This window comes from Oryzias latipes, chromosome 3, assembly GCF_053564925.1.
Source record: "Oryzias latipes strain Hd-rR chromosome 3, Olatipes_Hd-rR_3.1".
Lineage (NCBI taxonomy): Eukaryota > Metazoa > Chordata > Actinopteri > Beloniformes > Adrianichthyidae > Oryzias > Oryzias latipes.
This window is the reverse complement of record NC_136239.1, coordinates 22,037,601-22,058,263: the sequence shown is the minus strand read 5'-3', so window position 1 is coordinate 22,058,263 and position 20,663 is coordinate 22,037,601. Positions and strand designations below refer to the sequence as shown.

At 38.1% G+C, this 20,663-nt stretch overlaps 1 protein-coding gene across 1 annotated transcript; it reads left to right on the top strand.

Annotated features, from left to right (window-relative positions):
• Nucleotides 1-233: 233 nt before the first annotated feature.
• On the top strand, nt 234-20,021 carry strc1 (stereocilin 1). Its single transcript, XM_023953425.2, has 29 exons — nt 234-414; nt 576-1,262; nt 1,370-1,394; nt 2,273-3,629; nt 4,861-5,682; nt 6,084-6,149; nt 7,007-7,117; nt 7,225-7,379; nt 8,612-8,798; nt 9,233-9,348; nt 9,469-9,598; nt 9,704-9,886; nt 10,396-10,428; nt 10,508-10,681; nt 10,841-10,981; nt 11,311-11,372; nt 12,558-12,693; nt 13,798-13,886; nt 14,040-14,175; nt 14,318-14,514; nt 15,276-15,366; nt 15,573-15,744; nt 16,138-16,313; nt 16,435-16,590; nt 17,498-17,640; nt 17,719-17,867; nt 18,039-18,136; nt 18,297-18,447; nt 19,331-20,021. The coding sequence occupies exons 1-29, from the start codon at nt 375-377 to the stop codon at nt 19,423-19,425; spliced, it is 6,078 nt and encodes a 2,025-aa protein (XP_023809193.2). The 5' UTR covers nt 234-374; the 3' UTR covers nt 19,426-20,021.
• Nucleotides 20,022-20,663: the final 642 nt, after the last annotated feature.

The following is a 20,663-nucleotide window of genomic DNA, read 5'->3' as shown; positions in this document are numbered from 1 at the left end:
ATCTTCTCCAGAAGTGTCCTCTGGCTCCTGCCACTAATCAGGTTTCAGGGGCAGGAGATAAGCAACACACTGTTTTAATAATTCATTACAGATTGCCATGCCTGTTGCTGAAATCCCTTCAGCGGTTCACAGCTCTGACTTCTCACCTGGGTTTTGGCTGTTAGCAGTGTCGTACCTGTGCTGCTGTCCGGTCAGGTGTGTGGTTGCAGATCTGCAGACTGTAGGCTACATGTGAGGGATCTGGTTCTTTGTAGTGCTAGCAAACATGGGACCTCGAGCACACTGCTTATTTTGTTTCAGGAAACATATTTTCTCCACATAATTAACAGAAAATATTTTTTGGAGTCATTTGAAGTTTTTATTGAAACCTTAAAATGTGGTCATCAGCAGCTCTTTACATGTGTATCTTGTTTGGTGAGTATTTGTTTACTTTTGATATGTAGTTGGCATCCAAAAAAGTAGTTTTTTATTATGTATATTTATATATTGTTATTTTTGTCACTGTTTTTTTGTTCAAGAAATGACAATTTTCAATATATCTTATTTTGAAGGGGTTTTATCATTGTTTTCTGCAGGGGTCCTGTGTGATGTTGATCAGGTGGGCTCAGACAGCAGACTCATACAAAGAAAGTCGTATCAGACGCTCAATGAAGTCACCAAACAGCAAGAGGACATGCAGAAAGTTATTGATCAAATTCACTTGTTGTCCAGTGGAAACACACGCAGCTTCAGCAGCCCTTCCACAGAGGAAAATGTAAACCTGAGTACATACGATAATATTCTGAGTGAACTCTCTGCTCTTAATTCACCACTGAGAGAGAGATTCATGGAGGACTTTCCCAAAATGTTAGTTTGCATTCTGTCTGGGAGACAGGACTGTGGATTGGAAGCAGAGCTAATCAAAACTGCGTCACTGGAGTTTGGGCCCCCACTGCTGTCCTTTTTATCATCTCTGAGATCGCAGACCTGCACCTCAGAGACCAGTAATGAAGCACTAAGAGGCCTTTTTGGGACCTACGCCACTGGAGGGACAGCAATTCCGGATTTAAGTAGTTTTCAGCAAATAATTCTTAAAATTCTGTCAAGCCTTTCAGTCTCAGAGAGACTGAAGAGTATTATGAATGCACTCCTGGATGCTACTGTCAAATATGTCTTACAGTTTATAGCAATAGTTGTGGAAGCGCCTTTAGACTTTATCAGGATAGCTTTACAGTTTGGAATTGAAATCCCATCTTTTGATAAAAAACAGACCTGTTCACAAGGTAAGAAACCTCTATTTTTTTTTTTTTTTGAGATATTGTAAACCATTGCAAGATGTGCCATTGCATACTTTTTCCAGGTTGTGAGATTGTTTTTTAATATTCTGCAGGAGATCTCAAACAGCTCATTATGTGGTAAGTTATTCATTCATGCAATTGTTGTTGTGTTTTTTTTTAATGACAGACAAAATGAAAAGCTTTCTTTTTGGAATTATTACATTAAAAAAGTCACAGTTTTTCCGCAAATCTTTAATACTTTAATGTTATCCAATTTCAAGAGCTGTTTGTGCTGAAATACACTTAAAAGTCCTTTTTTAAAATTTTGATGGCTTGGAAACAGCTTTCTGACCAGCACTGCTACCTTAAGTAATCCCAAAGGCGTTTAGATGTTTTTAGAAATCATTTGAATGCTTACTTTGTCAAAATGCAGATTGCATTACTTTGTTATTAAAGAGGTTATTTCATTTTAAAACGTTAACTACTTCAAAGGCTGGTGGTAAAAATTTACACTGTGCCTTTTAAGAGGAATTCAGTATGGACATATGAAAAAGTAAGTGTACGCAAAAAGTTGACGACTTTTTCATTAATTAATTTTCTTTAAATTTGATTTTGTATACATGCTTTCATATTCAATGATGCGTGCATATTATTAAGAATGTTTTTTTTTTCCACTTCTAACTATAACAGAATAATTCTTTGAAAGTCTTTGGAGAAATTGAGTATTTAACCAATTACTTGTGATTGATGAAAGTATTGTGTGTTTTTCTGAGCTGTTAACAATTTAACAACGTCTTTACAATTTAAAATATTATTAGTTTGAAACATTTTTGTAATAAAATCTGTCAGTTTTGCAGTTATGAACCCCGACATTATGCATTAAAAGTATGAGCACGTTAGCTGTATTCTTATGGAAAGGGTGACTATATTTATTGATCTGCATCAGTAGGACTACCTTTGAGTTTCTACAAATGTTATGTCACTGCTAATATTTGTAAAATGTCTGTTTTGTGTAGGGGTATGAAGAACAATGTAAGCTGGTCTTTCAGCGGTCCATTTATTGAAATCCTCCTGGAGAACATCTTCCCTTTAGAACAATCAACATACACCTCGGAATGCCAGGGTCCTTCCAGTGTCCAGTTCCAACGCACAACCTCGGATCAGACAAATTACACTGAGATCAACTATGAGATCATGTGTGATCAAGACAACCTGACCAGTCTTAATGAAACACTGTGCGCTGACATTTTGTCAGGGGCAGGAGGTGGATTTTCTGCTTCCATCTTAACTTTGTGTCAGGTGCTAAATAACCTCAGTCACAATCAAGTAGAGCTGACATGGAGGAACATGTGCTACTTCCTTCAGGCTCTGGTTTCTCCATTCAGCACCCGATCATCTGTCTGCAGTGTTGAAGACTCGGTTCCTTTTAATGTCATCACATCTCTCCACGAGTTTCTCCCCCTCACTCCTGCTCCTCGGCGAGTAGCCAGAGGGGCATCGAGCCTCAGACAGCTCATCTGCGACTACAACGGCTGGCTGGCGAACAGCACAGTGGATGGTGGTCTTGTGTCTCTGTGCAGCGACAATGATCATGCTGAGTTTGTGCGACAGGTGTGCAACAATGTAACTCTGATAAAAAAGCTGCTCTCATACCCGATGAACAGTTGGTTGTATGGATACTGTGGAAACTCCTCAGCAGATATTGGGTACCTCGTGAGCCAGCTCTGTGTCTACGAGCAGTGGCTCAACCAGCCCTCAGAGCCAGTAGACCCCGCGCTGATAAATTTCTGCATGAGCTACGATAGTTCCAGAATGACCCAACTGATGTGTGAGCACACCGGCTTCTTGATGCTTATAATGTCCAACCCTGACAACGGAAGGTTCATGTCCAATTGCACAAACTTGCCTCCCCCTCCACCAATACCTGGCCTGGACCTACTACCACTGGACTCATGTCAGTACTCAGAATGGCTTGATTTGAATCAAATCACCACAGATATTTTGTCAAAGTGCATCATGTTTGATCAAAGTGGATTCACGATGGAGGTTTGCCTCAACAAAACCTTTCTGAACAGTCTACTTCAAAACAAAGAGAATGGTTGGCTTGAGATGCACTGCAGTACCTCTTTCATCCCCTCCATGCCTGAGCCGAGCCCGGCCTTCAACTTTGCAAACTGGTGTGACTACCAGATGTGGGGACAAAAGCAGGTGGATAACTCGATCGTAGCTCTCTGCTGGCAACACGACCTGCAGTCCTTCAACGACCACGTCTGCTGTCAGTGGTCCGTTCTGGAGAAGCTGCTGCAGGATCCTCAGAACACATGGTTGTCCTCAGCCTGCTCTGACATGTCGGAAATAACTTTAGCTCCGCAGGTGGGTGCTTTCCCTGAATGAATGCAGCTGTAACCCATTTTATTAGAATAACCAACAACAATAATCATTCTTATTACGGATTCCTGCACCCCACAAACACTAACAATATCTTAATGAACCTCATATTTAAATATTTAAAAAAAAAAGGGTGTTCTGAACATGTTTTAGTCACCTATCACACATTGATGGCATGTTTCATCAAATGCATAAAAGTAAGAAATCAAAGTTGTTTGTATAATCACTACTACTACTTTTCAACGGGGGACTCCGGCTTCCTCCCACGGTCCAAAAACAGGCTTCATTGGTTACTCTAAATTGTCCCTAGGTGTGAATGTGAGTGTGTGATAGTGGCCCTGCGACAGAATGGCGACCTGTCCAGGGTGTACCCTGCCTTCGCCCATGTGTGGTCAGGTTAGGCTCCGGCATTCCCATGACCGCAAAAGGGACAAAATCGGGTTTGGAGAATGGAAATGGATTTTCACACACAAAAAGAAATGAGTTCAGTTTTGCGTGACAATGTGGCTTCAGGGCAAAGATGCCAACAAACTTTTGCATCTTACGGCGTTACATTTCTATATATATCATTTGTTTTCACAATATTTTATGTTGTATAAGTTACTAAAACATGACAACTTACAAATTTATAACATGCAATTTATTATTTTGGAAAATGTATTCGTTTATTGGTGACTTTTTAGGAATGGCTGTGTGTGGTTTTCTATCTGTGTGGCCCTACTGGTCCAAAGTCTACCTGTCCTCTGCCCAAAAGTAGCTGAGATGAGTTCCAGCAACCCTTGTGACCCTACTTGGGGTAAAGTGGTTAAAGATAATGGACAAAAGTTAAAAAAGACAAAGACAGTATCATCCCACTTCTTTAATAACAAGAATCCCCGACAGGGAACTATATGATATGCAGTAAATAAACATGAAAACGTTGACTAATTTTTAAATGCAGTTTAAGCATTTTTTTTAAAAGCTTTTGAAAAAATTGGCAAATTAACAGTTTTTTTTCTGGTAGCTGTTCATTCTAAAAACTCTGGGTTAGTTGATTTTAGGCAGATAAAATGATAAAATGTATATTTTCCATCACTTTTCAGCATGTCATCATACATGCAGTTATTCATATGTCAAGAAGTCAAAGCTGTTGGTGCAGCAATTATCAGCTGTTCTAAGAAATGTGTTAGGACCATCTTTTGTAACAAGTTTTGTTCTGATTTTGTCTTCATTTAAGGTGTGTACATACTCCGAGTGGACCCGCCCGGTTATTGTGGACATGACTGATGTAGCTCTTTGCTCGGAAATTGACCCGAAGAATTTCACATCCAAGGTCTGCAAGAATGATACTGTTCTCCAGAACCTGCTGGCTAACCAAGATAACACTTGGTTATTAGAGTACTGCGGCAACCATTCAAATCCAGCCAGAACTCCTGTTCCAGGTGTGGGGCAGGGAACGGGCAGGCCTCCGTTCAATGCAACTGAGCAGTGCCAGTACTCCAGCTGGAGCATTTCTCCCCCAAATGCAGCACTGCTGACTCAGTGCTGGGAGCATGACTTAGCCAACTTTGTCTCTTCCATCTGTTCCAATGCTGCCGTCCTCCTTTCTTTGTCTTGGGAGCCTTCCAGTGTGTGGGTGAACAACATGTGTCAGACCTTCACCAACTACACCACTACGCCCAACAAGAGCACCACTACGGACAAGACTGTCTGCGTGGCACAAGAACTGATCAAAGAGTTTAACTTGATCTGCCCTAGCTTCTACATCTCAGACTGTCGGCCGTGCACCACTCAGAATAGGGTTCTGCAGATGATGGTCCGGTGTTTGATGGAGACTCTGAGGTCCAGGAAGACGGAGCTGATGACTGCGTCTGTGACTAAAATACTGAATGAAGCTATCAGCACCACTATAGTGATCATGCTGACTCTGGAGGACGCCCTGGGAACCACATGGCACGTCACTGATGCCATAAGGCCCAGTCTCCTGCAGTCTGTAGTTAACTTTTTCAAGAACGAAAGCGACCCAGACAAAAAGACAGTCTTGCTGCAGTGCTTTGGGGTAGGGACTATACTTTGTTTTTTTACTGTACAAGAAGTGTGTGATGAAAGTTAGTCATGATGTTTTTTTTTTCCAATTTGAAAATGTCTTCATGTTAGATCATTCATTGATAGTAGTTAGCTTATCATCATTTACTTTTAGCTGATGTGGAAATGCATTAAAGGTGTTTTAATCAGTGTAATCTTAGAGCTGTTGAGCTTTTCCCCCCACAGTTTTTATCTGGTTACACTTCTGGCACTGATATCAGTTCCCTGACTCTTCCTGTGTGTGTAATCTCTGTGATCTCACACCTGATTTGACAGAGATTGCTGGCTTATATGATATCTGTTAAACCACCTCGCCAAAAAACAAAGTATAACTTTGTGTGTTTGTGTGTGTGTCTGTGCGTGTGTTGTTTACAGACTTTATTCAGCAGTTTGCTGCACACAACGAGAGATGTTACCAGTGAAGAAATGTTTCTCATTAAGGTCAGACACACATATTCTTGAAAGGTTTGTTTAAATAATATTTTTGACCGAAAGAAAGAAAGAACATTTTCAAGACCCACTCCAAAGAAAGTCCTGTTATTGGTGTTTATGTTCTTGTGGTATTTTCCTGATGATGCAGGACACTGACATTTCTAAGTATTGCTTTATTCAAATTTTTGTGAGTCAGGAGCAGATAAAAGAACACTGTTTGAAAAAGAGATTGTTTGTGATGTAGAAAATACAAATGTCAGGCCATAAACTCCCTGCTCCGCTCCGTTCTGATGCGTCCACTAGTAAACGACTAGATCCATGTACATCTTCATTTTCCTGGCATCTGACTCAAAACTGTACGGTTGGATGCTGCTCACCATTTTTGTTGTACCATTAATCATAAATTGAGGGTGTGAGGAGCTGTAAAATGGTGGTAGAGAGTGTGGGAGAAGGCTTACTCTGTCCCAACAGTCTTGTCCACAACTCAGAAGGGAATTTCTTATAAACTCCTGCTGCTCTGCAGAAACTATATCCTAGAAAAAGACACAAGCTTTTTGATTTTGTCTAAAAAGGCCATAATCATAATGAAAAGACCACTGGGATTGCTTTTACAATAGATCAATGCAATCAAATTAAAGAATTAAGGCACGCATATCTACTATTTAGACACTGTTCTCAAACCATGCAATTAATACATTGATGAAAGATATAACATATATAAATATTGTTCAATTCCATAATAATTCTTATTGTGAGCTTAAAACTTGTACCATAAAAATGTGCAAGTTTAAAGTAGAGTTGAACTGCAACTTCTTTCCAATTTTTTTTAGTTTTAGATTTTATTGCTTGTCTGTTTTTCTATATAGGAGTACTTCCTCGTACCTGTGAGTAGGTTGAGGCCAGTGCTGGCTGCAGCAAACATCAGCACTGTGAAACTGATCCTTCAGTACTATAATGGGGCTAAAAACATGCTGGACGTGAGTAAACAGCTGACTCCTGCTTGCTCACTGACCACACTTAGAAGCTTCTTCCTGCAACTCTTAGCTTTCTGATGAATGTCGCTTGTTCTCTCCTGGTGTTTCAGCTGCCTGATGGATACCTGTCCACCATGGTGTCAGTGTTGCTGCAGACTCATCTGGTAAAAGACGAGACACTCTTCCCAGAGTTGGCCCCTCTCTTGGCTGCAGCCAGTCCAGCTGACATCCAAGCTTTACCTGCTCTTCAGAGCAACTACAGTGTGTGAGTATGAGCGTCACTGATGGTTGAAACTTTTTTGTTGCACCGTCTTTTCAGAATTTGATCTCATAGTGTTCACTGTCGTCTTTTTTTTAACCTTTGTTTTCCTACCCTGTACCTTTTCATTATGGATTTCTATTCCACAGCTACACAATGGTGTAGTGGTTGGCACTCTTATTTCAAACTGGTTCATATATCCATGTGGAGTTTGCATGTTCTCCTTATGCATGTTTCTCCGGGCTCTCTGGCTTCCTCCCACAGTCCAAAAACATACTGTAAAGGTTATTTGATGACTTTAAATTGGGATTCAGCTCGTCTAAAAGATGGATGGATTGTGGTTCACCCTTTAATATTAATTGTGCATTCTAAATATATTATTATATTCCAGCTGTAATGAGTACACAGACGTGGGGAGGCAAAGGGTTCAGGAAACATTTCCTTTTATTTATATTTATTTAGTTAGTTATTTCCCTGTGTTTTGATCTGTATTGACTTGTATTGCTCTGATTTATTTCAGCTGTGCTAACAAGTATCCTTTACCTGTAGGTGTTGTGTTTCCACACCTTTGGTGTCAGGCAGCTGTGTAAAGTACCACTGCATTACACCGCAATGTGTGCCGGAGACATACATTATACATACATTTACTGACTAGGTTTCAGTTCAGATGGAGCCTGTGTTCTTTGACTCACACTACAAAACATCATCTCTTATTTTTGAAAAAGATGTAGAAGAAGTTCATAGATTTTGCACATTTTAATAATGCCTTAAAATTCAATATGATAATTATTCACAAGATATTAATCTGGTGTTCTGTAACAATGTTAAGAAAGTTTACTCAATGAATAAAGATGAGTAATACTAAATTACAACTGTAAAATCAATCTTTTAAAAATTATTTACCATCAAAATTAATAAATTAATTTAAAAAAATCTGGGAATATTTTTTTTGTAATTTGTAATATTTAGTTGTGTGTGTGTGTGTGTGTTCACATGTAAATAAAACATTTATCTGTAGGTTTCATAATATTTTGAATAAGATAAAAAAAATATTGAAAATAAATCGAATTTAAATACCCATCTTACATTTTTATTCTTATTGTGCTTCCTATCTCACTCTTAAAAAAAATTATGAACATCTGACCCCCATGCCATTGGCTTTGTCATTTTAAAAAAAACACACAGACATATTTTCGCTTTTTTGGGATATCCCATTCTGTTTTTTTTTTCTGCCCTAGGCGAGAGAGCATCAATAGAATCTTGAACAGCATGAGTCTGGAGCAGCGGGAGGCTTTCGGATTGTGGTACAGCAAAGGTATATCTGCCTCCGACATCATCAAAGGTCAACAGTCACTCATCCGAGACTCCGGAAACTTGATCGCCTACCTCCCCTTCCCAAGCTTCCAACACCTCTCAGCTGCTCAGGTAACAGCCGTCAGAGCCCCGACACCTGTCTGAGAAACTTAAGAAGGCAGAACATCATTTGATTAGCCATCAGGGCTCAGCAGAGACTGATGGTCACACACTGGTCAATGGAAAAGAATAGCCTTCTTCTTTTTTCCATCAGTGCGTGTCACACAGGACACTTGTGGTTTTTTTGTTTGTTGCATAAAAGCAAAAACCCATGAATTAAAAATGATGCTACCAATGCACCTGTGCAGAAATTGTTTCTAACATGTTGGGAAATGCACATTTTTGTTTGACAAAAAGTCGTATAAAGAGTATTTGTACTTTCATTTTGTTCTTGGACTGAAACAAACGTGTAAAAATTTGACGAAAGACAATAAATTGTTAATAGATGTTATTAGAAACAAAGACAAGGAGAGGCTTTCTGCATCTGTCCCTGTGTGTTACTGCAGCTGTTAGATGGGCTGGATGTGCTGAAGAGAAACACCTTAACCCCTATAAGGCAGGAGTTCATAGCCAACACAGTCATTGGTACCTACAAGAACCTGACCGCTCAGGACTTTAACAGGTTAGGAATGATAATGTTTATAGCCTATCTGTGCATGCAATAACAGTTGATGTTTTGTTTTTGATCATACATTTTTTATTTGAAAAAGCACGATTTATAAAAGGGGGCCTTTGATTTTAGGCTTGGAAATATCTCATGCATGGCAGAGCCAGCGGACCTCCTTGCATACAATAACACCGAGGCCTTTCGAGTCATCCTGGACACCATTATGAACTGCACACTTAAAGGAATCAGCATGCCCAGCCAGATGGTGTGCAGACAAGCAAATATCTCTTTTTTCATTTGAACTTCACATTCACATTCACTAACTTTTCCTTTTATTTATTTATTTTTTTTACATGGATCTTATTCCCAGATTTCCATTATCCTAAAAAACAGCCCAGAGCTGCAGGCCCCATCTTCACTCACGTCCGCCCGGCTGGCAGAGATTGCACCCCTCCTCCCTTTGGTAGGCGGGGCCTTCCTGCAGCGACTCACAGCGTCACAGCTGCTTCCTGCCCTTCCTGCCCTCAGCGCCATCCCCTTCAGTGCAGCACAGGTGAAGCTATCATTTCAACATCTGCACCGATACTCACTTTGCACTCTTTTATATTTGCACAACCTGATGGTCAGTTGGCAGAGTAAAATAAATATTTTACTGCTATAAATTTTATGAATTGTAAAATTTATAGCTCCTTTCTTAGATAAAAATCACAAAGGGATTCACAATGGTAAAAAAAATCCAAGTAAAATGACAACTAAACATCACACACGTATTGTGTGTGATAAGTAGGCATGCAGATGTTACAGCATGCTTACTTTAGAACAAAAAAAGGGATGAGAGGATAAATTAACATCTCAAGTTTGTAAATGCCCCCTCTAAAGTCTGTTATGTGTTACTGGAGCATCTACAGTAGATGATGGACTTCAGTATGTAAGATATTTGACAATTTTTCTTTTATAGCATGGTGATGTAAAATCAGCTAGACTTGAATTCGTTTAAATCTAAAAAATCCTAACTTTTATATGAACAATACTCTAAATAAGAAAACATTTTCTGATTTCCAGGCCTCCATAATCGTGGAAAAGCTACTTCCCACTGTGAGTGATGTCATCATTTTACATTTTAAATTCTGTGCATTTTGCGGCTTGAGTATTGATCATCCATCCATGTCACCAGCTGACTCAGGGCCAGCTGCAGGAGCTTGGTGCCCTGGCTGTGGGAGTGAAGACGGGGACCTTGATGAGCTTCACTTCGGACAAACTGCTGTCATTCCTGAAATCCTTTGGCCAAAGCACCAAAGCCCTGGGCCTCTGTTCACAGCAAGCAAATGCTATCACCACCAAACTATGGGTATCACACAGTAAACGCAGCAAAGCCCCTTAATATCGACACATGGAGGGGAAAAAAGAATTAAAATAATGATCAATATTTGAGTATATTTTATTAGGTACTGAATCTAGCTTGTGTTCTGCAGCCTTCTTCTCATGCTTTCTTTCTTGTTGCAATCAGGGTTTTGCAGAGGTTGTTGACTGGTTGAACGACGTGGAGCCGTTGCTCAGCTGCACACCTCTGATTAGTGTCCTGCGCAGAACTCCCCCACTTTTGGACATACTCCCCAACACAATCAAAAAAAAGTGGAACACACAGCAGGTACCACACACATGCATTGTTGGAGGTATTACAATTTACCAACCATAACGGTACGTAACAAAGAACTCTAAAAGACAAGCCAAACATTAAGGAAGCTGTAAACATGTAACTGAATACTATAGCATCTCAATGAGCTGGTAAATAATTCAACATCATAGGGAAAAGCAGAAACATCTCTGTGATGGACTTTCTGAAAGGACTCAGACAAAGCTGTTGTGCTATCGGATCACCTTGTGTCCTCAACTTATCATGGAAACTGAGAAGGAAGAAAACACAGGCTACACGCAACTGTAATGACCTTTTCTTTTTTTTTCTATTTTCTTCCTCAGGCTCAAGCGATTTTCACAGCGCTGCTCCGAACAAATCCAAATCAAGTTAAACAAGGTTTTCTGTAAGTACATTGTAACTTTTCTTAAACACCATTTCTAAAAATTTTAATCTTTATGACTCAATCACTATGTACCTGCACACGAACACACGTCCAGTTACCAATCCATCCATATTCCAAAGTCACTTAATCCCTTTGGGGCTCAAGTAGTTGCTGGAGCCTATCCCTGCTGTTGGTCAATTTATAGCTGAACAATATTTACTAAATTACACTCTCCAGGCAGAATTGTACACTTGTTAATATTATTACCCCCCTTTTTTTTTTTATAAAATATTAACAGACACAAACACACATCAGAAATCAGAATGGAGGTACATAAATATCTTATTTATAATTTTTCTTTTTAATTAAAAGTGACTTATTTTATCAATGGGTCTGCATGGTGGTGGACTGGCCAACACTCTCACCTCACAAAGAGAAGGTTCTGGTTCAAATACTGACTGGGTCCTTTCCGTGTGAAATTCACATGTTCTCCTTGTGCATGTGTGGGTTTTCTCTCAGCATTTTGGCTTCCTTCTGAAGTCCAAAAACATGTTTAATAAATTGGTGACTTTAAATTGTCTCTTTGGTATGATTATGAGTGTGTCTCTGTGATGGACTGGTAAACTGTCTGGAGTGTACCCCACCTTTGCCCAAACAGTAACTGGATCGGCTCCAGCAAGTTTTGAAAATGGTTGGATGCTTTGCCAACGTTTGTCACACCTTTGCCAGTGTAAGAGCCAGATGATCATCAAATCCCAGCCATCCATTTTCTAAACCCACCTAGTGTCATTCAGGGTCACAGGGGTTCTGGAGCCAACACAGCTACTCTCAGGCAACACTCACAACCCCATTCACACCTGTTGGACAGTTTAGAATTACCATTGAATCTATTAAGCATGTTTTTGGTCTGTGGGAGGAAGCCAGAAAAAAACCCACTCCTGCAAAGGGAGAACACAAACAAACTCCACACAACAGAGGTCCCAGCTGGCATTCAAACTGGGGTCTTCTTGTTGTAAGGCGAGGGCTAACTAATATACCACTATTTTATCATTACCCAAAGTCAGCTCAGTCATAATAATTCATTCTTGATGTTCTTTCTGAGAGTAAGCTAAACTTTTAAAAACTGAACTTTAAAAAAAAAAAAGAATGACTTGATGTTCTGTTAAGCCCTTCCAAGTATTGACCCATCTTCCTTTGTGTTATCAGGAGTTTGGGAGCACTGGGTCAAGGTTTGACTTGCAAGATCCTACAGGATAATTTGCGGGTCAATCCATCCCCTTCTGCAGTGAGGATGGTCTTAGCTTTCCTGAGGCAGCAACCTAATCTTCTGCACATCTCACTGGTAACCTTTTCACCTTTAGCTTTATTCATCTTTTTGATGTGATTGCAGGTCTGGGTGCTTTACTCCTATACATTGTAGTAAGTTTTGGGGATGTCATCTGGACTTGGTTTTAAGGTTAGAAGACGTTTCACCTCTTATGCAAGAGGCTTTGTCAATTCTGAATTAGCTGGTCGAAGAGCTGGTATATATGCACTCATTCTTTTAATAAGAATGCTGGTCTCAGGTTTATTCTTCCATCCATCTACGACAGTGTTTTGAAACCTAAAAAAAACAAACCAGTTCCACCTGGGTCGTTAACAGCTGAAAGAGATGACCAGCTTGGGGAGAGAGTCACTGGTTCCCCAACCCCCAGCTAAGGAACAAAGGACTCTTAACGACCCGATACCATGTAGGCTAAGTTGACAATACCATCCAGTTTGAGAATGAGAGTCTTCATAAACATGTTACTCCTATACAGTAAAGACAATATTTACATGTGCAAAAAATAAACGCAACAGTTTAGATTTTTTTTTACACTCTGGCTGCTATATTTTGGACAATACAAAGGAATTTTGGTTATTAATGAATAATTTAAACAGACTAAAAAGGAGTTGCTAAGTTTATGGTTTAAGACTGCAAATACTGTTTTTATAGCACATGGTAATTCTACAAAAATACAACCAATTTTGGAAAAATTTTGCACATGAAAGAACAACTCTGGGATTATAATGTGGAAGTAAGAAAAACAGTGCTCAAAAATGGCTCTCTGGTTCCTCGGTTGTGACCTTGAGGCCATGCTGATGTCTCGAGGTGACCATGTTGTTTGACAAAAACAAACATGTGTGTGTTTCGGGGACCAAAACAATCAATGCAAAGTCTGAGTTTGCCCGTCCCCAGCCCGGATAAAATACAGGGTCATAGTTAAAAAGTCAAAAGTAGGTGTTCGTCCATGTCTTTTTATCCTGCAAATTGGCTTACAACTTAAGTCAATTATTAGTCTCACCAAGATGTATTGATAGATAAAGTTGTGTGTCATCTGTGTCCAGGGGACATTCTGTGTTCAGTTGTTTGACTTTGTTAAGTCAATCTGCATAACTCTTCTGATGCTTTCCATTTTCTTCACAGAAAAAGTGTTTGATTGAGGCGATTTCTCAGTTTGAATTCTTCTCTGAACTGCTTGAGGATCTTGGAGTTGAAATAGCTCTCTCTGTGCCGTGAGTCAGCAGATGTGTTCTTGCTACCCGGATAATTAAGAAATGATGCACAAAACTAATAATGCTACATCCAAATATGGTTATTATGACCATTAACCATTCTTTTCTGCTTGTACAGTAACTGAATTAACCCTGTTCGATGTTGGTCCTTAGTGTGAGCACCATTAAGAAGTTTTCTATAGATGAGATGGACACTTTGAGGGAGATGATTATTCAGGAACCTCTTCAGTTTCTCATGTTGTCTAAAACCAAACAGGAACTGCTGGTGGACAAAATAGCTCAGAGACTGGTAAGTATTTTTACTATGAACAGCCACCAAAACAGGTACAAGTGTAGCCAGGGGTGGCTCTTTGATTTGATAAATTATTTTTTCCAGAAATACTTTCTGCTATGTATTTATACTATTTGTTGTCATTTTTTGTCCACTTCAGGGCATGTACACAGGGGACTTCACAGATAAGGAGTTTCGGTCTCTTGGAATTATGGCGCCGTTTGTGGTGGATGAAATCTTTATACAAGTCAATCGCAGCTTTTTTATTGAAAATCTGGATTCCCTCCAGGAGCTCTGTTACAGTGGCAGTAAGATGGAAATTGTGGCCCGTATCCTGCAAGAACCTGCTGTTTTTGGGTAAAGACGTCACACACGTGAAATCCTGTCTCTTCTTTTGGATGCTTGTAGCTTTTTTTCCGCTATTTCTTTTTATCAGATAGCTTAAATTGCATTTTTAGATTTAATTGAACTATAAAATAATAAAAAATTAGGGGTTGTGTTGCAGTTTCATTTTAAAAGATCACAAACAGTCCTTCTGTGATAGTAAACTAGGTGAAAAATACTAAATATTTGTCAAAGATTCCTTTTTTTGAATGGTTCAACTCCTAAAAACACTTGGATAGGCCAGATACTCATCTGCCTCCCACTTTAATGTAATTCCTCTTTGGCGGGATCTTTTCTAATGTATGTTTAGATGTATTTGTTGAGCAAACCATGTAAAGTAACTCTAACCGTAAGAGTGAGTCTTTTGCTCCTCCCAATGCTTCTGGTTCAGAAAGGTTGGGCCACATCAGAAACAGCATGAACATTATTGAAGGTACTCAGTCTGACTCTTGTGGAGATTATATCTGCTGAAGGATTTAAAAAAAAAAAGCCTACATACATGTTAGATAGATACCCTTGTGTACACACCGCTTCGCTGTTTTGTTACTTTCAGTTGTGAGAAAATTCAGCAAAATGGTAAGAGGTCAAATAAATTTCTCTTTTGGGGTCCTGTTGATCAAGTATGTTATGTATATAAGAAATATTGAAACGTTTTTAAACAGATTAGAAAAGCTTCAGATGCATTTATAGCTCTTTCTTTTCATTGAATTGAAATGATCTTGTTTTTTTGATAGCCCTGTCCAGAAGTGGAATGGGACAACGCTCACTCAGGCTGGGCGATTTATCTTCTTTTTGCCTACCAAAGTTGTGGAGACCATTTCACCAGTGAGTTTAATGCAATAACTCTTTTAAAAATGTTTTCTTTGAAAACAAATCAAACATTATTGGATGAAATGTTGCGTTTAGAAACAAAACAGGTTAAGAAAAAAAAAAAGAAATGCCTCAGGTTTCACGTTGTGTTGTTTTGTTGATGTCCCTTGTTATCTGTGAGTCTTACTTATATCCGTGGGTTTGTTTTGTGTTGCCTGAAGGATCTGATGACAGTGGGGCGAATAGAGAAGCTGTTCATGAGCCAGAGACAGTGGGCACAGGGAGATGTGGGGATCCTTTGTTCGGACCAGAATGACATGAAGGCCATTTTTGACAAGCAGCAGTATGTCCTGCAGTTCTTCCTGGGCTTCCTCAAAATAAATCCTTTTTCATGTAAGCTTCATGGAACTCTCATACAGTGTCCTGCTAATGTCACATTTAGAAAAAGATTTAAAAAAGATTATTTACCAAAACCCCAAGGTCAGTCTTGTTAGTGAATTTTTGCTCATTCTATAGAACAACCGTTTTGCAGAAAATGCAACATGCAGGCTGCTTCCATAAATGCAACTATTCGCTCATCAAAATTAATTGAACTCAAACTGTACTTTTTGTGGTTTTGTGTTACTTCTTAATGTGAATTCATTCAGCAGAGATTGTTGTAGCCCACAACATTGTCCAGTTTTTTCTCAACCAGCATAAACTGGTCAGACTGCATGCAGATTAAAAAGTATTTGTTGCTCTTTTCTTGAGTTATTAATTTTTGTGTGTGAATGCCTCCTCTGACAGCAACACCCTTGGTTCCCACCTGTGAGATGCTGCACACAACAGCGCCCTCTGTCTGGACCTCCAGCAGTCTGAGCAGCATGTCATCATCCGCCTTCTCCAACTGTCTGGAGTTGATGGGCGGCGACTCAAATTTGGCATTCTTCCAACGTGGCGAGGTGCTCAAGAGGGTGAAAAAGGTTAGGTTAATATGTAACAGCCATGCATTCCTCTCAATTGTGTCGCTTCTGATCTGTAAAGGTCCTAATGTTGTTTTGTTTTCTGTTTATTTTCCCCTGGATCACCCTAAAATGGATCAAGATGTATGGCCCAGTGTCATCATTATCCCCGTCTGTGATTGCTCAGTTAGGTGTAATAGCGACAGAGATGACACCGGAAGAACTTAATGCTCTCCAACTGACCGAGAGAGGAAGCATTGCTGCCATGGGAGCTGTCAAATCTTGGAACAGCAGACAGGTAGCTTCTTTGTTCATAGTTGTTAAATTTTGATGATAGTTTCTTGGCTCTTTTTAAATGAGTAATCAATCCTAGTGTAACTTTACACATCAGTTCCAAAGAGCCTTTGACTCAGACTTTAACTGGAACTTCTCCTTTACTTCTTTTACTACTTGTTTTACAACTTTTTTTGTTCTTTATTTACTAATTGAAAACCCTATTTTAATATTACAAAAAAGTGAACTTCCTTCACAAATGAACTTGTAAATGCTAAGTCGCTAAAACATCACAGAAACCTATTTAATAAATATAGAAATTTTAAAATAAAATAAAAAAGCTGTTAAGGTGTTTTGCTGTATGCTAAATTAGATGTTGAAGAATTGAACCAAGCAAAAAAATAACTTAAAATGATAAAAATATTTTGAATCTGCTGATTCAAATTCAGCCTAAAAGGATAAATGCAAAAAGGAAAAAGCCTTATTGACATAAAACTGCCATAATAACAGGTAAATACAAAATTATCCAAAACAAATCTTGTGAATTTTGTGTAACTTTTAAAATTTCATTAAATTGCCAAGAAAAATCTAAATATATATATCTGTTCAAGTAAAAAAATGAGACAGTACTATCACATGTCTTGTAAAAGCTATACTATTCTTTTCCTCGGTGGTTACAAAAACTTTTTTTGTATTTCAAAGGTGAAATAAAACTTCTGTCGTTTTACCAACAAAAACAACGTATCTTGAAAATAAGATCTCACATGTTATGTCTGGTAATAGGGTTTCAGCAGTAGAACATCCAAAAATGCCCATAAGAGAGTAATTTACACTGAAAAAAATTGCTTTTTTTTTTTTACAAAGTTGTCCACTATTCTAGTATTGTTTATATCCCTGCTTTCATCTGAACTCCTCTCTTTTTGTAATCCCAGCTCGCTGCCCTGTTCGCTGCTTTGTTAAACTCCACCAAGCAGAGTCCCAACCAGCTAGACTCCAGCACTCTGGTGGCACTGGGACACATTATATGTGGAGCTAAAACTACAGAGATCAAGTTACTCAATAATGTAGAGTTCAGGTGAGCAGTCAAGATGCTGCAAAAGAATCATCTCCTCTTTAACTTCTACTCCAAACATGTGTATTTGTCCGGCTGCAGCAAGGCAGTGCTCTGTCTGGGTCAGCTGAGTCTCTCCTGCTCAGAGGAGCAGCTGCAGGCTCTTGTTGAGCTGCTCTCCCACAGCCTGGCCTTTGGTCTCATGAGTTCATGGGGGACTGATGTGTTCATGGAGATTGGAGTCCTGGCAGGTACTTTGAAAAAAAACCCCACTGAAAGATCTGAACTGATTACCCTGAATGTATTTCTCATCATTATTTTCAAAGTATATTATTTTAACATTTTTTATGTGCTCACAGCCTTCAGTGAAAATAATTTGACTTCCATGACACCCATTGCAATTTTAACTGTCTATTTCACAGCTGGTCTCCCTGATATTGCTATGTCAGCTTTAGTTCAAGAGCAAATTGAAGGAATCACCCCCAAGGCTATCTCAATGATTTCACCTCAAAAGTTTGCTGTAAGTTGTCATTACGAGAGTATTTTTAAAGATGGTATTGTGTGGAAATTGGTCAATAATCCATAATGAAAAAAATCAAATAATTCGAAAATATACATTCTGATTTCCATCTTTTTAATGAATCTCAACATTAGTGTTCCTTTATTTTGTTTGTCTGAAGGTGGCACTTAACCAGAAGCAGATCAGCATGTTTTCCTATGAGCAGGCGGCAGCAGTGACTCAGCAGCAGATCGCGGTTCTGTCGGATGTGCAGAGGACAGCTCTTGACATGGTGCTGACTCCCTGGGTGAATAAACCTGTAGACTTCAGAGGTAACTATAGAACCAAAGGTCTGTGGATAATTGGACATGGTTATGTAGTATTTCGATAACAAAACTGATTTGAACATTTTATTTCAATTAGTAATTTCCTTATAAATGAAAGGATGTAAAATGTGCACGAGAGAGGACATCACGCACATTGTGTGTTTATTTTTTTACTTGTTTTATCAGTTTTGTCATCACTCAAAAGATTTCTAAATGTAATTTTCTGCATCGTGTTCATATAATTTAAAATTCCAAAGTAAATTTCAAAGAGAGGGGTGTGCATTGTGAATAAAAAAAGCATTAAGCTGGGGGTTAGGGTGTTTTAAAATTTCTTTAGGATTTTAACTAAAAACTAATTATCAATAAAAATGAAATAGATTATAATTTACTTTACTATAGAGTTAAAAAGGACAAGGAATTAAAATGTCATTTTTAGATGGTACTTTGGACTGCAAGCTGCATTTTTCTAAATACGTACATGATCAAATTGCTTATTGAAATGACAGTTGCAAAATGCATTTTCATTGAATTATGGTTCCACAAAACATGACAATTTTAAACGTAACTGATTTCTTTCTATTTAAAAATGTAATAAAAAACTCCAAGATTAAGTTCAAAAAAACATTTTAATTGAATTGTAAAATGTCTTTTCAAATTGCTGCCCATAATCAAATGGAAAAATTAATTGTAAAGTGATAATAAATATCCCTGAGTTATGCATTCACATTTTTTGCCTTTTTAAAAAGCTGTAACACTTGTTAAGGGTTGTTCTTTGGTTAACTTACCTGCAACATGCCTTCTTTTGAAATGACAGTTGAATAAGGTGCCATTTTGCATGGCTATTGTGTTATATTAATAGGTCTGATTTTGTTTTTTCTGTTTCTCACAGGGAGGTCAATGGGCTTGGTGGTTGGCATCAATCCTTCATGTCTCATATTTGGACTACTGATGCAGCTAACTGTCTCATTCTGCCATGATACATAACCTCACTCTTCTAAGCTGCTTCAGGACTGTGATACAAAGCACAATAAAAAATATAAGCAAATAAGCAAGATACAGTTTTTGTGAAGAGGAAATAAGCAACATATCTGGAGTTCTTCATGTCATGTTTCCTGACATTTTAGTGAACGTTGTTGCAAATTCCCTTTTTTTTTCAAATTAGCTAAAAGTACAGCTTTGCTTTTGATATAAAAACACAATTATAACATTTTGCAGCGTTTTCATTTAAACCCCATATAAAACCTACAATAAATAAAAGTTAACATTTATTTTTCTAAAAACATGTATATTGACAAGGAAAAAATGTAAATTTTTTGCAAATGAAAAAATGTATTGACATTTTTTATTTGTCTGTATGTTACTGCAAACTGTCAGGTTATTTTGTGTATATAGTCAATAGTTAAGACTGGAAGTATTAGTGCTTATCAATGACAGTCTATTGTTGCTGTGAGTTTATTATTGTTGTGCTTGCTTAATTTTCTTTAACTTTTAGCTGAAATGTTCAGTTAAACCACTTGGGCTCTGAATGACTGTTACTTTATTAAAAGGAACCAACAATTAAACTTTTATTTCACAATGTATATTTTTACATTTTCTGTCTTTTGTTCTTAGATCTTCTCTCACTGATAACCTCAAATGTTTTGCATACATTTCAGGACTTTCGGAGGTCTAAAAAACAAATCCTGGCAGTCATAAGGCAAGAATCAGGGGACCGCAAACCCAACAGTAATCTATTCATCAGTCTTTTTCAAATATTATAAGTTCCGAATCATATCTAACAGGACAAATGTTCAATATTTATTCAAACCAGGGATACTCTTAGAAAAAACAAATTCATTTATTACTCTGTAATTGTTTAAAATTTTCTTTGAAATAAATCTCTGTTATCTTAGAATTTTTCTTTTGTGTTTAGTAACCTTGAAACATTATGGGCGTCCTGATTCTGTAGATCCAAGAAAAAACATATTTTTGATAGACATTATTTACAAGAACTTGTGAAGAAAAAAGTGGTATAAAAAGTTGGTCCACCTGAAAAGAAAATAGAAAAAAAAAAGATTAATAATTACAAATATTTATACGTTTTTCATTAATTGTTTTTATATTGTTATTTCTGCCATAGTGTTTACGTTTTTGAACATTTATAAGGGGGTTGGCAGTCGTTCCTTATAATTGTGAAAATAATCTAGAAATCATTTTTGTAAGTTTTTCTTTGTTTGTTTTAA